This window comes from Monodon monoceros, unplaced genomic scaffold, assembly GCF_005190385.1.
Source record: "Monodon monoceros isolate NGI ecotype Baffin Bay Population unplaced genomic scaffold, NGI_Narwhal_1 Super_Scaffold_14, whole genome shotgun sequence".
Lineage (NCBI taxonomy): Eukaryota > Metazoa > Chordata > Mammalia > Artiodactyla > Monodontidae > Monodon > Monodon monoceros.
The window spans coordinates 64,363,724-64,380,432 of NW_021703770.1; the positions used below are offsets into that span (position 1 = coordinate 64,363,724).

Genomic DNA, 16,709 nt, shown 5'->3' on the forward strand with positions numbered 1-16,709 from the left:
TTCTGAGTTCTAAATATTCTTATAGAAAGGAACACTTAAGATCATTTATTAATAAAATCATAAAACATTTTTTTCAGTTACACTGTTGTACAAAGCTTACATTTAACACAGCAGCTATTTATGGTTTCTATAGATTCCTATTTGATAAGATGCACTGTTTGGAAATTTTTTTATTGTGTTTTGTTACTTTTGAATATTTGTTAAGCGGCTATTTTCTGAATACCTGTTACATCTTAAACACTGTTCTGCGGAGGCAGTGATGAACAAAACAAAAATGCCTGCCCTCTTGGAGCTTAATTTTTATGGAATGGAATGTAAATGTATTATTGATAATCCTTTCCTAAAAGGAATGGAGAAATAATTTGAAAATCTTATCAGTTTGATATTTGTGTAGGATTTTGACATTTTAGAAATTGTCTTTGAACTCTCTTCCTTTTTTAGTTTTTCAACACGTGTCCTGGAAATGAACAAATTAATATAGAAAATCCTTCATTCACATCAACCCCTATTTGTGGGCAGAAAGTTCTCATTACAACTCCTCTTCATAAGGAAACAACCCCCAAAGATCAAAAGGAAAATGTAGGGTAAGTACATATTAAATAATTATGTTAGAGAAAATGGGAAGCACAATTTCAAGAGCAGATTAGCTTTTTGTCCATTTATACATATATCATCATCCCTGTCCATATGGAATTTAGAATTTAAAAAAAATCATAACCTTATGTTTTATCCCTAGGAGACTGAAAACCAGGTAAATGTAGTATAAAACTTTGATCTTGAGCAAACAACATTTTTAGTACTTATTTCTGCATTAGTCTTTTTTCTATTTTAAGATGATTGATTGGAATAAGAATAGTTTAGGCAGGCACGCTTTAAAAGTCTTGGAATGTTTAAATAAAGCATGTGTATATACAGGAAAATTTAGTGTGTGCTTTTATTGTGGCTTTGCCTTCCTTAACTCATATGAAATCAAATTTTGACTGTAATACAAATATCTAAATGATTGGATAGGTTTAGAACACCTACTATTAGAAGATCTATATTGGGTACCACACCAAGAACTCCCACTCCTTTTAAGAATGCGCTTGCTGCTCAGGAGAAAAAATATGGACCTCTTAAAACTGTGGTATGTATACTCCTTTTATTTTTAAGAATTTTCCTAATTTTAATAAGACACAAATTTTGATTTTTATCCTTGATTTTTAACATTTTAAAAAAGATGTTCAATGAACTGGATTAAAAAAATGTTATCTCGATTTATAAGTTTGAATTTGTGTTAATCTTTTTCCTTGTAAGTAAACCTTTGCTTGGCTTCTTTTGAATTCAGACTTCCTTTATATCGTCTAGAGAAGGCAAGTCAAGTTTCAGTAGAACATTGCTTAATACTAAAACCCACCTTTTAGTAGTTTCAGTAGCAGTTACCTACAGTAGAATAAAATAATTTTAATATTTTGATATACATAAGTACTTTCCTAATAATATTTATGAAACTGATTGATCATGATACCTCTTTAAGGCTCAGTTTCCTCTTCTATTCAGTGGATATCATAAAACACCCCAGCAGGTTATTTGTGAAGATAGATAATAGAAATAAAGAGGCTGGTACTAAGTTTCAAGTAGTATGTGCTTAGTTGCTGCTATTATTATTTTAATAATAGTGGTAACAATAGTAGTACATGAACGGAGGTGGGAATTGTTACCTGTGTTAGCACACAGATAATTTTGAAGTACCTTAGGTGAACCTTGGGCACTCTGATTCTAGGCAGATAAAGATATCTGACAAATTAGGTATATTAGAACTAAAATATGATTTTTAAAATATTGGTCACTTCTAGGGTACTTTAGTTATCTTCTATTTTTAGTCACATTTTTGAGTAAATCAATTAATAAATTCTAGTTTACTTGATTTAATCAATTTTCTACCAAAGAGCGTGTCTCACACTCAAATCTCCTAGTCTTTTCCTTTTTTTTGAAATACTGTTTTAGAGGGTACATAGTAGGATTGATCAAGTCTTTTTGTCACTTAGTTCCATATGCTACTATGAACAATTATATTCTCTTTAGAGTTCTCTAAACTTTTTAGTTTTTATGAATATATACATAATAAAAGTGGGATCACACTGTGTACTCTTTTGTAACCTTTTAAAATTTAATAAATTGTATATATTTATCCCATAATTTTTAATGTTTTTGTATTAGTCCATTGTATGGAATTACCTAATTGATTTAATCTGTTTCAGCATTTTGTTATTCGTTTAAAAAATTTATCATTAATTTGATAAATATTGATTGAGTGGCTAATATGTGCCAGGCGCTGAGCTAGGCTTTTGGGGATGTAATGTTAAACATGTCAGGTATGCTTCCTGCCTTCAGAAGGGTGTGTAGCCTAATTGGGAATTCGACAAATAAGCAATAATTTGAAGACAGTTGAAAAATTCTGACAGTGCGTCAGGGTCATTTGGTCAACGTATACATTGAGTAAAAATTATCATTTTAATAATAGTGCATAAGAAATTAGGTTTCAGATATCTAAGTCCCTGTCAGTTTGTTCATGTTTCGGAAGAATTTATCCATTGCCAAAACAGGTCATTTTCATCAGCAATTTAAGATAAAAAGAAAGTATTGATTTTGCAATTAAAATTTCTAAAGTATCTGTAGGCTCATTTGTAGCGAGCTGACTTTTCATTCCTTCCGCTCCTCCTCCTCCAGTTATTTACTGAGCACCTACTATGTGCTAACCACTGAGCTTTCTTGTGTATCTTACAGTGGGTCAAAGGCACTTCTTAGAGGTTGGCTTTCTAGGACACTTGTATTCTTTCTTTTTTTATTTTTAAACTGAAGTATAGTTGATTTACAGTGTTATGTTAATTTCTGCTATATAGCTAAGTGATTCAGTTACACACACACACACACACACATATATATACTTTCTTTTTCATATTTTTTTCCATTATGGTTTATCACAGGATATTGAATACAGTTCCCTATGCTATACTGTAGGACCTTGTTATTTATCCATTCTATATATGATAGTTTGCATCTCCTAGCCCCAAACTCCTAATCCTTCCCTCCCCCACCCCTCTTCCCCCTTGGCAACCACAAATCTGTTTTCTATGTCTGTGAGTCTGCTTCTGATTCATAGATAAGTTCATTTGTGTCTATTTTAGATTCCATATGTAAGTGATATCATGTGGTATTTGTCTTTGTCTGACTTACTTTACTTAGTATGATAATCTCTAAGTCCATCCATGTTGCTGCAAATGGTATTATTTCCTTCCTTTTTATGGCTTGAGTATTATTCCCTTGTACATATGCACCACATCTTAGGACACTTGTATTCTTACAGGGGAAAAATAGATTCCAGGTTTCTTTTTAAGAACACCTTATCTATATTCTTTGTGAAATGTAATCCTTAAAACAAGACCTCTTGGAGCAACACACAGAAATACTGACATAATTCCTGCATGTCTCAGGCTGTAGATGAGAGCACTTAAAAAAAATTCTGTTTCCATTTTTAAAGTTTTTTAAGTGCTGTGAAATCTTATTTATATATGAATGCTACTCTCCCTAACTTTGTTGACTGGGAACATAAGCTGCTGGTCATTACATGCTGCCAGTTTGTTCTTTTGTTTAGTGGTGCTTTGATTGCCTTTTTTTTTTTTTAGATAAATAATCTTTTGAGACTATTTCATCATTCAGCCCATATTCACGTTTTTTTTGTATCCTACCTTCCCACACTCCAGTACACACATAGACACACACAGACACACATGCACATGCACACATTTCTTGAACACTGTGTCTCAGCTCTAAGCTTAAGGCTGGGTGTGCAGAGATGTATACACAGATGAAAAAGATGTGATCACTGCTCTCAAATAGCTCACATATTTAGTAGTAAGAGAAACATGTAAACTAGTAATTAGACACTATGCAATAAGTACAATAAAAATAGAAGAAGGAGAGCTACTGTAGTCCCAATTCGTTCTATGTTTCCTATTTTTATATAAAAATACTTGGGGAAATAATCGCTTTTCTGTTTAATTTTGAGGATCCTGATTGAAGCAGGAGCTGTAATAGGTTCCCCAAAAGGAAGACTTTTGTTTAGTGCCCTAGCGTGAAGAAAGTGGCACACTTCATTCAGTGCTTGCAATGTGCAGTATTATTTTTGCCAATAATATTTTGCAATATTATTTTTGCCATAGCTATTTGAGAGCAGTGATCACCTCTTTTTCATCTGTGTATGTATCTATAGGGACTGGGAGAAAATTATGCCAATAATGAAAAAGTATAAAAGATGGGTTTCTATATATGGGGAGAAAAAGGAATTGCTATAAAAGGCTTTTTAAAAACCCTTTTAAAAATAATTTAGTCACAGCCACTTGCCTTCTTGGAAGAAGATATTCGGGAAGTTTTAAAAGAAGAAACTGGAACAGACATATTCCTCAAAGAGGAAGATGAACCAGCTTACAAAAGCTGCAAACAAGAGGTGATCTTTTAGTATTGTTGTTAATAAAAGTCTTACCATGTTCAAGTGACTTGACCATAATGTTCCTGTTGTAAATTATCCATTCTAGCATACTGCTTCTGTAAAGAAGGTCAGAAAATCACTAGTCTTAGATAATTGGGAAAAAGAAGAACCAGCCACTCAACTAGTAACTGAAGATCTTTCAGGCATGCAGGTTTGTAAAGAATTTTTCTTATATTAAGATGGTTGCTTTATGTCCTAGTGGTTCTTGTGTTTTACTCATTGTGTGGCTAATTCATTAGAGCTTCTTAGACGGTTTCCTTTAGTAGTATTCTGCCTAATTCAGAGAGAAACAATTAACTGTAGAGAATATCTTATTTACTTCCTTGCTTTTTATATTTGTTTGGTCTTGAGGGGAGTTAGCTCCCTTATGTATGATGTCAAAAAATGGTAGTTCTCAAAGCTTTAAATTTCAATATCTTTGGTTCATTTCTTAAATATTTAATTTTACTGCATTACTAGAAATTTCATCGGAACCAGAAGCTTTCTTGGAGGGAAATGAACAGGGCTTCCACTACCACTTACTCAGTAGTCCCTCTATTTGTCTCCATTTTTGAATTAGTTATTTTATTTTCCTCTTTCTTTTTTCTCTTAGTCAGAAAATATATTTACAACATCTTTATTAATGATACCATTATTGGAAATACATGACAATAGGTGCAACTTGACTCCTGAAAAACAAGATATAAATTCAACCAACAAAACATATACACTTAATAAAAAGAAACCAAACCCTAACACTTCCAAAGTTGTCACATTGGAAAAGAATCTTCAGGTATGAATTTATAAATTTCTTTCAGTGATTTTTGTTGTTGTTCATTCAATTATTACTTTGGACCTACTGATCAGAAATTATACTTTTTCTTTTAAATTCAAAATTGACTATAATAGTAACTAGACATTCACCATTGTTTTGTCACTCAAACTAGATTTGGGTTTTTGAGAGACTCGCTCATCAGGGCACATATAAACTAAACAATTGGAATGGTAGCCAATGTTGTTTCCTGTTATTACAAGCTAACATAGTAAAGACAATTGGAATCACTCTTCTGGTGATTTCTTAAGCACTGTTTCATTTTTAAACTAAAAATATCTAAATCTACTTCTGGCACCTCTTCTGTAATAAATAATTGTAGCCCTAATTGCTACTTTTAAAGGGTAAGTGGTTGGAAGCAGTTTCAAACTTGATTTTGTTGGTATCGATATAATGGTTTCCAGTGAACTTTCTGGCTCAAAGTTGTAAAACAGAATCCTTTTTTCTGATGCTATGCAGCCATTACGTAACTGCAAATGAAGGCTGGAGAAATTTTTACTTTGTTATCTTAAGAATTCAACCAAGAGAATTTGAGAGGTCATTGAGGAGGAAGTTTTCTTCTTTACACTGCAGTGACTGCAGAGCTATCCTTCCTGACATTCAAGCATTCCTTGAAAACATCTTTGGCAATCAGATGTGGCCACCTCCTCTCTTTCTTGAGCCACTGCTCTTCACAGAGCCATGTAACACATTCTCTGAATCCCCATTTACCAGTGTTTAACACAGAACTTTTCAGGAAATTTTATTACATAGCAGGTCATACCTATAGAGTAGTAACCTTCACTCTATAATAGGGGAAGAAAACAAATGAAACAAACGTAAACTTGACTTTGTGTTATGATATATTTCCTAATTTGCGAGACGTAAAGCATTCTTGGTTCATTTTTTGACATTGCATTCTCTCTTTAAATCTTTTGCAAAACTTTGAAGCAGTAAAGACTGACATTTCTTTCCATGTTTAGACTGATTTGATTTGACGGCAGTTGTGGGAACAGAAATTTTAAACTGCCTCCACAGTCCTATAGATAGCTAAAAAATTGACTTTAAAAACTTGATCATAAATATTTTAGTATGTATTTTTGAAACATCATTATTTAAAAAGAATCACAATACTGTTATCAAAAACATTTTTTACAATAATAACTTATTAAATATCCAATCAATTAATTGATTTTTTAAAAGTCTAATTGTGAAGTAGAATGGATAGTTATCTTAGTAATTTTCACATCACTATTAATATTGCCTTCCTAGTCTTGTGAATGGGAAACAGTGGTTTATGGGAAGACGGAAGACCAACTTATCATGACGGAACAAGCAAGAAGATATTTGAGCACTTATACAGCTACAGGCAGTACCTCAAGAGCTCTCATACTGTGATTGTTATTAAAACGGATGAAATGCCCCACTTCCTTATTAGATTCTATACCAAATTAGGCTGCAATGAAATTTTTTTGTTGATTAACTGTTTTTAAAGTTTTAATACAGCCCTAAAACAGTTTGCATCCTTTTTCATATTGGGCAAGCAGAAAGCTAGGCACTTAAGTAAGGGGTAGGCAATTTCACAGTTTATTTTTTAAGACGTAAGATTTTTAAAAATTGTTTTTAAAGAACAGGATGGGGAAATCATATTAGAATATTCCTGGGTATTCTAAAAGTAAATTCTCACATATTTTCTTCAGAAGATATATGTTGCTACTCTCCTGATGCTGCGGTTTTGTTATAGATAGGTTTTATGAGTATGTATGATTTCTGAAACTAGTCTCTGTATAGAAAGCACTCATGGTTTTATGAAGTACTTTTGCCTATCTGCTGATTTACTTAGGCTACCATTTACAAAGAAACACAGTGGAAAGGAATTTAAAAGAAAGAAAGTCGCACTACTAATTTTTGGTATTTTTCAAAAAACAGTAAAATTAGCTACAGTGTTAAATGTATTTATTTGAGCATAGTACTAAAAACAAAAGGCATTGCAAAAAGGTTTTTTCCTTATTAGTAAAGAGTCAGTATTTTCTTCATAAATCTCAGAAGAGCTGAGAGTTTTGTTGAATGTATTGTACAGTATGTAGGAGCAGGAAAACTTTGTAAATTGGAAAGAAGTCTGTTTTTATAATTTATTTTCATTTTTAAAGCTTAAATGTAGATATTTATACCTATACAGGGTGTCTAGAAGCCAATGTTGTTTCCTGTTATTACAAGCTAACATAGTAAAGAACAGTTTTGAGTTTTAAGTATGAAACAATAGTAAGTTATAGCTGCAAAGAATACAATATCTATACTGTATGTCACATCTACCTAAATATTGCACTATGTCCTTTAAATCATGTTGGTTATATAAAGTAGTTCTAAAAATGTACTAAATAATAATTTAATATTTTCTTTTTAAATTATATGGGGGGGTCATATAATTTAATCTGGTGATTTGTATATGTGTTTGAAATTTTTGCATTTTGTTTAAAAAATAATATGGTACTTAGTCCCTAAAAACAGTCTGCACTTAGACGTTTATTATATTTACTCAATGTTTCAGAAGTAGAGAACATTATCTTTTATTTATAAAAATATATGTCCTTTTATAAATGTTTTGTGTTTCTCTACAGGTTACAACAGTTGCTTCAGTTGCCTGTTTTAGGTGTTTGCACTTATTTTATTTCTTCTTGAAAGAATGTCTTTATTTGCTTTTGTGTAGAGATTTTATGTAATTTTTTTTGAGACATATAATGGTGTGCTGTCAACTTAAACACTGACAGGTAAATAGAATTGTACACTGTAGTTTTAATTATTTGTAATTGACACACTCTCTCCCTCTCCACTCCTGAAGTATGCTGCTATAGAAGATAGCAGAATCGGCTTGCTGCTATGAGAGAAGGAAAGAGCAACCGCCACTTGCACTGTGTGAAAAGATAAAAAGCAAATGATGGCAAGTTCTCAAGTTAACTTAATGGAATCAACCATTACCAGGCAAATTCTTGCAAATATTAAAACGCTATGCCTTAAAACAAAAACAGCTTAAGATTCTCTGATGTTTTTATGTTGATAGAAATGGAAATACTATTTTAATGCCTAGCTTTTGAACAGTAGACCTAAAAGGGTTTTAAGCTATTTAAATCTACTTGCTCATTTTTGCATATTATATGTAGTGAGAAGTGAAGAAAATGTGTGGTACTAAGATTATGCCTTGTTGATACAAATAGATGAACCAATTTGAATCTTCTTAGCATGTTTGTTAAGTATGTTGAATGCTTCCTAATTAGTGAACTTCTCACAGAAACTTCACTTTGTAAAACCAGTGATTGTAGCAAAATCATACTGGATCATTTCAATTTCAGTTATCTTGAATAACATATAATGGTTCCTTTTTTTTTTATGTAGCCCTTAGCTGGTTTGGATGAACATAGTCTCCAATTACCAAAGTATAATATCTTGGAAGAGCTATATTTTTTTAAAGCATAATTTTTCTTGAGCATTAAATTATCCCACATGTAATATATTGAAAATCAGCTTGGGCTTTTTGGACAGAGTACATATTTGGGTTGGTATTGGTTGAATCCTCTAGTTAACTGCTTTGTTGCTTTTTGCAAGAAGATTTCTTAATCTTAAACATGTCAGGCATCTTAAATCACCTTTTATACCGTTATGTTCCTTTGAATTTCTTTCAGTATGTTATAAAAATGCCAGACATACATGTAGCAGCCATACTTGCATGGAAACTGACTACACATATATAATACCACATTTTGTTATAAGGTTTTCGCATTAATACAGCAATTACCCTGACTAAATTCAGTTTTTTGATGTATGGGAAACCTTTCCATTGTAAGAGAATCTTGCATACAATGTTGACTGTTAACATCCAAAATAAAACATCTGTGTACAAGCTGACATGGCATTGCTCATTTCACTTTGGTTTTGTATTTTATGGTATTGATCGAACCTTTAAGGACTTAACCCAACATTCTGTTCTTAGACCATTTTTCTCCTTTAGAGCTCCCTTTGCAGGTGATTTTATCTGTTAACACAGCTTGACGTCTTTACTCAAGAAATGGAAATACTTGAGCCTCATTTAGAGCCATATTTTCAACTGCCTTTTTTTTTTTTTTGCGGTACGTGGGCCTCTCACTGTTGTGGCCTCTCCCGTTGCGGACCACAGGCTCCGGACACGCAGCCTCTACGGCCATGGCTTACGGGCCCAGCCGCTCTGTGGCATGTGGGATCTTCCCGGACCGGGGCACGAACCCGCGTCCCCTGCATCGGCAGGCGGACTCTCAACCACTGCGCCACCAGGGAAGCCCTCAACTGCCTTTAGATATGACTCTCCATGACTCTTCTGTGGGTACCTTAAATGTAGTATGTTCTCTTTTTCCCAACTTGGACCTGCCCCTTCTTTGTTCTATCTCTTAGTGGTGTTATTTTCCCTTTGATCACCCACTGTGAAATCTCGTGCTTCTCCCTCACCCTGCACATTGAAATCTGTTGTAAAATCTCAGCCCACATAAAGGCACAGCTGTAATTCCATTCCTTCATCTTTTATTTAGATGATTGCACTAATCACTCTGATCTCCATTCTACAGAAATATGAAGAAATTGTTCTGTGACATCAGGGTGTCACCTGGGCAAAGCCAACTGGTCACCCAGTCAGGTTTGTGCAGTATTATATCACCTCGGTGAATTTGTCACCATCTAGATTTTACTTTTAGCCTTAGAAATCTGATGGATTAACGCACCAAAAATGAGTTTACCTCTCACTAGAATGCCTATATCAAGTGTGTGAGACTGACACATGAAACCAGAATGCTAATTTATTAATTTACAGTGTGAAATATAACTGCTGAGAGGAAATACAACTGCTTATATGTGAGTGTAAAGAAACTTACAAAAAACACACAGATTTGATCACATCTCTCCTATTCAAAGATCTTCCATAATTGTCTGTTGCCTAAATAATAAGACTTCTTCACTTCCTAATCTGGACCTGGCGACTTGGATCTTTCCGGAACATATATGTGCATGCTTCTATCTCCATGCCTCTCCTCATGGCTGCTTTTCTTTGTCTCCCTACCTGTTAGAATCCTACTCAGCCTTCAAGGCACAGGTCTGTGAATCATTTCCTGATTATCCTGGTGCCTCCATAAAACTTTCCCACTAGACTTCATGTTTTGAAGAGTAGGGATTGCTATTTACAGCTCCTGTGTCTAGCGTGGTGCTTAGAAAATCTCAGTAAGTGTTAAATTGAAAGAATGTTATAAAAGGAGTCATGATGCTTAGGGAATATTAACTATACTTATTTTACACAACAGTTGTGAATAGCTTTGGCCTCTCAGTTATCTGCATAAAACCAGTGTTGCTTTATAGTCAGTAAGCTATTATTTTGTTAAAATCTTTTAGTTCATTTTATAACCATGTGATTTCCTGCCTGATTTATCCAGTTATAGAGTGGTAGGCTTGCCAGCCAATCAGACTTTTAATTGTAATATAAAACAGATGGGAGGTTTTGAAGAGGTACTTCCCACTCTGTGACTCTGTGAGAAGTGAAAAGTTATTTTTAATTAAGTAGTGGAGGGTAAAAGGAACCAAGGGCAATTCCATCAGAACATTACACTTTCCCCTTCCCTGGCCGTTTTTGTTTGTTTGTCTTAATAAATGGATAATGTCAAGAAGATTTTTTTAAAAATTGGTGGAAAACCAAGATAAAGTACACCAGGAAAAAAATTATTCATGGCTGACATGTTGGGAAGAGAGTGTTTTCAAAAACTTTTTAGCATCTTGGCATCAGTACATTAAAAGCTGTTGAGTTTGAGCAAACTCCATATTAAAAGCAGTGTACTATCCTGCCCTTATTTTTGAAGGTCTCAGATCCGGTATACTTATTCAAGTTCCAAGTACAGAATGTGCTAGATTTGAGTGGATTTTTCTTGCCAGCACAGGGAAAGAAGGAGGGAGATTGACTTTACTCTGGTTTTGCTACTGTAATTTTGCCAACCATAGCTCAAAAGACTGGATCAGTTTCTGACATAATTTCCTAAGCCCCAGTACAGTTAGCACTTATTTATTTGTTCAACTAGCAACCAATACTTAACTGTGTGTTTACAGTACCTGGCACTAGGTACTGGGGATGCTGTGGTAAACAGGATAGCTTCCCTTGAGGAAGCTGATATTCTAGAAGAGATGCATAAATATGTAACAGAAATGACATCTCTCCTCCTTTGGCCAAAAGTGAGATCAAGTAGCCAAGTTCCGCCCAGATAGTGTGGATTCCTCCCTTACACTATGGAGAATTGTGCCCAGGGGTCTTCCACCTCCCAGGAAGTTCACAGACTGGAAGTTTGAGTACAAGTAACAGCTGCAACCGTGTGCCAGTCACATATATGATCTCATTTAATCCTCCCAACAACTCTATTAGATAAACATTTTATAATCCACTTCTATGGATATGGAAACAGGCTTAGGTTAAGAGGCTTGTCCAAACTCAGTAAAATGCTGAGCCTGGATTCATTCAGTCATCTGAGATTTGGATTGATTCTTTAAAAATTAAGCATAGGGCACGAAAGAATACATATATGATTCTATTTCTCTAAAAGTATAAAAACAGGCAAAACTAATGTATACTATTAGAAGTCAGGTAGTGGTACCCTGGGTGGGAGGATTGTTGAAGGGAACCTTGAGGGGGGTGTCTGGAGTGCTGCAGTGCTCTATTTCTTGCTTTGAGTGCTGATTTGGGGGGGGGGAGCGCACCACACAGCTTGCGGGACCTTAGTTCCCCAACGAGGGGTTGAACCCGGGCCCCGGCAGTGAAAGTACAGAGTCCTAACCACTGGACTGCCAGGGAATTCCCTGGGTGCTGATTTTATGGATGGTTTTATGTTTATACAAATTCAAACTTTACTATTAAATGTGCATTTTTCTGTGTTTATGTACATTACACTTCAATGACACGTTTTTAAAAATTAAGCCTAGGTTGGATAGTAGAGGAAAATACAAACGAATTATGCCTTGCACTATTCCGTTCATATGCTTACATGTAAAGAGTCTACAATGCTAGCACTGTTATGGATGTCTCACCATTATTCTCTAGTATATGTTGGGCCCATTTCTTCTGGTAAATTTATGTTAAAGTGCTGCATGGAATAAGTGACTATTTCCTTGGGCTGTATATACCAAATATACCAAAAGTTGACCTGTAAGAGCTTCCTACACTCCACCGAATGAACTTTTGTCAGAGTCCTCCATAACAGTCCAGTTACATCTCTGAACCTTGCCGCCACCTTAAAGTTCAAGCTTTCACTCCTGCCCCACTGAAATTTCCATATTCTCCAATTATACGTCTCTCTAATGTGGTCCACTAGTTACTTTGTACTTTGTCAGCTACATTGCTTTATAGCACAATGTGTTATTACCTTGTTTATTTAGTGTTGATGTTCTCTCTCTCTCTCTCTCGCTGTTTTTTTTTTTTTTTTTCTGGCGGCGAGACTTGTGGGATCGTAGCTCCCCAACCAGGGATTGAACCCAGGCCCTCAGCAGTGAAAGCACTGAGTCCTAACCACTGAACCGCCAGGGAATTACCTAGTATTGACGTCCTCTTAACCAACATTCACTTAACTTACTCATCTGATTGACGGTTAGTAAGCTAACAGGCCTTCTCCAGGTTATTGGAACACTTTTGCTCAATTAACAATGAGTGCAAATAATGTCAGATAAGAGGGCATCTACATTTTTAAAAGTTCAATAATTTATTTAACCCAATATATCCAACATATTATCATTTTAACACGTGATTAATATACATTATTAATGAGGTATTTTACATTCTTTTTTTTCCCATGCCAAATCTTTGAAATCCAATGTGCATTTTATACACATCTCAACTAAGACCAGCCACGTTTCAAGGGCTCAATAGCCACATGTGGTCAGTTGCTACCGCACTGGGCAGTGCAGTTCTAAATCACTAGGAATTTACAGAGAAAATGTTTTGTAATTCAGAAGAAACACTGCCTATTTCAGGCCACAGCAGAACAACTTCAGAAGTTATAGTCATTGTAATTCTTCTTCCCACTCTCCCTTCCCTCTTCCCCTCCTTTCGGCCTAAGTCTTTTGGAGTTCATTAATTTAATCCCAGTTCTTCTCCTTACTGACCGAGGGGCCGGGGACATCTACATTCTTTAACCTCCGTATGACTGACTGTCTCTCTCAGTGGATTGTAAGCTCCAAGGGAATGTGTCCAGAATTTAGCACACCGCCTGGAGCTGTGCAAAACGCAAAGGATGCAATAGCAAAAGCAAGCAGCCCAGGAGCGTGCTTCCATCTGGGAGGGGAGACAGACAGAACTCTAAGTGCTGGGAAGGAGAGAAATGCATCCTATGAGAGGCTGTGACAAAGGAAACTGATCCGTTTTTCTCAGGAGAAAGTTATGTTTGAAGTGAGATCTGCCAGATGGATAGGCAGGAGGTAGTTAGGTAAAGAAGATTGGGGATCAGCAGGTTAAGGTCCCATGGAGGGAGCTAGTGTTCCACATGCAAAAATCCTTAAGGCCAGAGGGGCTGAAGTGTTGAGATGAGTGGAGAAGGAGGACAGTGCAGAGAAGGCTCCTGAGGAAGAGGGCACAGAGCGGGGAGGACACGCATGCCCTGGGAAGCAGACCCTGGTGGGGATTAGCAGGCGAGAGAGAAGTGAACTAGGGAGCCCTCTTGTAATCAACGCCTGAGGAAGGGAAGGAAGCAGGACTGGGCAGAGGGAGGAGAAGGCCTTGGCCAGCTCCATGGGGACTTCTGAGGCTCGGATGGCCCCTCAAGTTGTTCCAAGTCAGGTGAGGAGCCCAAGTCTTTCTAGCCCTGGGTCTACCATTGGAAGTGGGCTCCCCAGGATGGGGGCCTGCCTTGGGCGAGCACTTAGCTCAGCAGAGGCAATTCTTTGACTTCAGTTTCTTTGTGGAGTAAGAGGCAGGGTCTTCTGCTGAGAAAAAAAGGAGGAATGGTTGGTGTTAGAGGCACCGTCAGAGATCTGAGGAGAATAAAGGGTTTCTGAAACAATTCTTGAGAAGAATGGAGAAGGGATTTGATCAGGGAAACACAGCAGAACTGCCAAGCAGCATGGAGGATTTGTTTTAGGTTGCCAGGTGTGGTTTTTTGTTTGTTGATGTTGTTGTTGTTGTTTTGTTGTTTTGTTTTGACTGTGTTGCATGGCGTGTTGGATCTTAGTTCCCCAACCAGGGGTCGAACCCAGGCCCCAGCAGTGAAAGCGCCAAGTCCTAACCCCTGGACCATGAGGAAAGTCCCAGGTTGGCAGGTGTGAGTTCAGGCCCTCTGCTAGGTCCGTAATGATGCTTTTGTGTTCATCCAGCCCCACTTGTCCCCTTGGATGGGCGCATAACCACAGGCAGGGCCCTGCACCGAGACACAGGGCTGTGTGTCTGCTCTGCCCTTGGTGCCCACCACAGGGGCCCGTTGATCACATGCAGCAGCAGAGGAAGCAGACAGCGTATCCATCTGCCAAATGTATGGGACAAAAAGACTGAGGGGCAAGGGACTGTGGAACGTTATCAAGAGAGGTAATTCACGGACTAGGCAGGGTAACCTCCACTGGAACTCACTTTGCCTCTTCTGACTTCCCAATGCACTTTATCTGTCCCTCACTGCTGGTTGTCATTACTTCTGGCATTTTTTTGTGGTATGCGGGCCTCTCACTGTTGTGGCCTCTCCCGTTGCGGAGCACAGGCTCTGGACGTGCAGGCTCAGCGGCCATGGCTCACGGGCCCAGCCGCTCCGTGGCATGCGGGATCCTCCCGGACCGGGACACGAACCCGTGTCCCCTGAATCGGCAGGCGGACTCTCAACCACTGCGCCACCAGGGAAGCCCACTTCTGTTTTTTTGTTGTAGTTTTTTATGTATGCCTTAGCTCCTTTTGCGGACTTGTAGCTCTCTGAAGAGTTCCAGCTCCCACTGGGCCGTCAACATATATTCTCTAAATGTTCCAGGATGTTGTGTTCCGGTTTTATTTTGACTCACCTACGCTGACTCCATTTATAACTTAACCAAGTATTTGTTAGGGGAGGAGGAGAGGAGCCTGGATCCTCAACCCATGTTCTTTTTTTTTTTTTTTTCTGGTTCATTTACTTTTTTTTTTTTAACATCTTTATTGGGGTATAATTTCTTTACAATGGTGTGTTAGTTTCTGCTTTATAACAAAGTGGATCAGCTATACATATACATATATCCCCATATCTCCTCCCTCTTGCGTCTCCCTCCCACGCTCCTTATCCCACCCCTCCTGGTGGTCACAAAGGACGGAGCTGATCTCCCTGTGCAGTGTGGCTGCTTCCCACTAGCTATCTCTTTTACATTTGGTAGTGTATATATGTCCAAGCCACTCTCTCACTTCGTCCCAGCTTACCCTTCCCCCTTTCCATGCCCTCGAGTCCATTCTCTACATCTGTGTCTTTATGCCTGTCCTGCCCCTAGATTCTTCAGAATCTTTTTTGGTTTTTTTTTTTTTTGGATTCCATATATATGTATTACCATACAGTATTTGTTTTCTGACTTACTTCACTCTGTACAACAAACTCTTAGTCTATCCACCTCACTACAAATAACTTAATTTCGTTTCTTTTTATGGCTGAGTAATATTCCATAGTATATATGTGTCACATCTTCTTTATCCATTCATCTGTCGATGGACACCTAGGTTGCTTCCATGTCCTGGCTATTGTAAATAAAGCTGCAATGAACATTGTGGTACATGACTCTTTATGAATTATGGTTTTCTCAGGGTATATGCCCAGTAGTGGGATTGCTGGGTCGCATGGTAGTTCTATTTTTAGTTTTTTAAGGAACCTCCATATTGTTCTCCATAGTGGCTGTATCAATTTACATTCCAACCAACAGTGCAAGAGAGTTCCATTTTCTCCACACCCTCTCCAGCATTTATTGTTTGTAGATTTTTTGATGATGTCCATTCTGACAGGTGTGAGGTGATACCTCATTGTAGTTTTGATTTGCATTTCTCTAATGATTAGTGATGTTGAGCATCCTTTCATGTGTTTGTTGGCAATCTGTATATCTTCTTTGGAGAAATGTCTACTTAGGTCTTCTGCCCATTTTTGGATTGGGTTGTTTGTTTTTTTAATATTGAGCTGCCTGAGCTGCTTGTAAATTTTGGAGATTAATCCTTTGTCAGTTGCTCCATTTGCAAATGTTTTCTCCCATTCTGAGGCTTGTCTTTTCGTCTTGTTTATGTTTTCCTTTGCTGTGCAAAAGCTTTTAAGTTTCATTAGGTCCTATTTATTTTTGTTTTTATTTCCATTTCTCTAGGAGGTGGGTCAGAAAAGATCTTGCTGTGATTTATGTCATAGAGTGTTCTGCCTATGTTTTCCTCTAAGAGTT

The 16,709-nt window shown here is 36.9% G+C and overlaps 1 protein-coding gene across 2 annotated transcripts in view; it reads left to right on the forward strand.

Moving 5' to 3' along the window:
- Positions 1-9,218, forward strand: part of MYBL1 (MYB proto-oncogene like 1) — a 34,027-nt gene extending 24,809 nt beyond the window's left edge. Inside the window, exons 11-16 of one of the 2 annotated variants that reach the window (XM_029222425.1) lie at positions 442-584; positions 1,012-1,126; positions 4,370-4,486; positions 4,575-4,679; positions 5,121-5,300; positions 6,591-9,218. In XM_029222425.1, coding sequence (XP_029078258.1) covers positions 442-584; positions 1,012-1,126; positions 4,370-4,486; positions 4,575-4,679; positions 5,121-5,300; positions 6,591-6,716 — 786 coding nt within the window. In that variant the 3' untranslated portion in view covers positions 6,717-9,218. The remainder of the gene's footprint in view (positions 1-441; positions 585-1,011; positions 1,127-4,369; positions 4,487-4,574; positions 4,680-5,120; positions 5,301-6,590) is intronic. The other variant, XM_029222426.1, reaches the window with a different exon arrangement.
- The last annotated feature ends 7,491 nt before the right edge of the window (positions 9,219-16,709 follow it).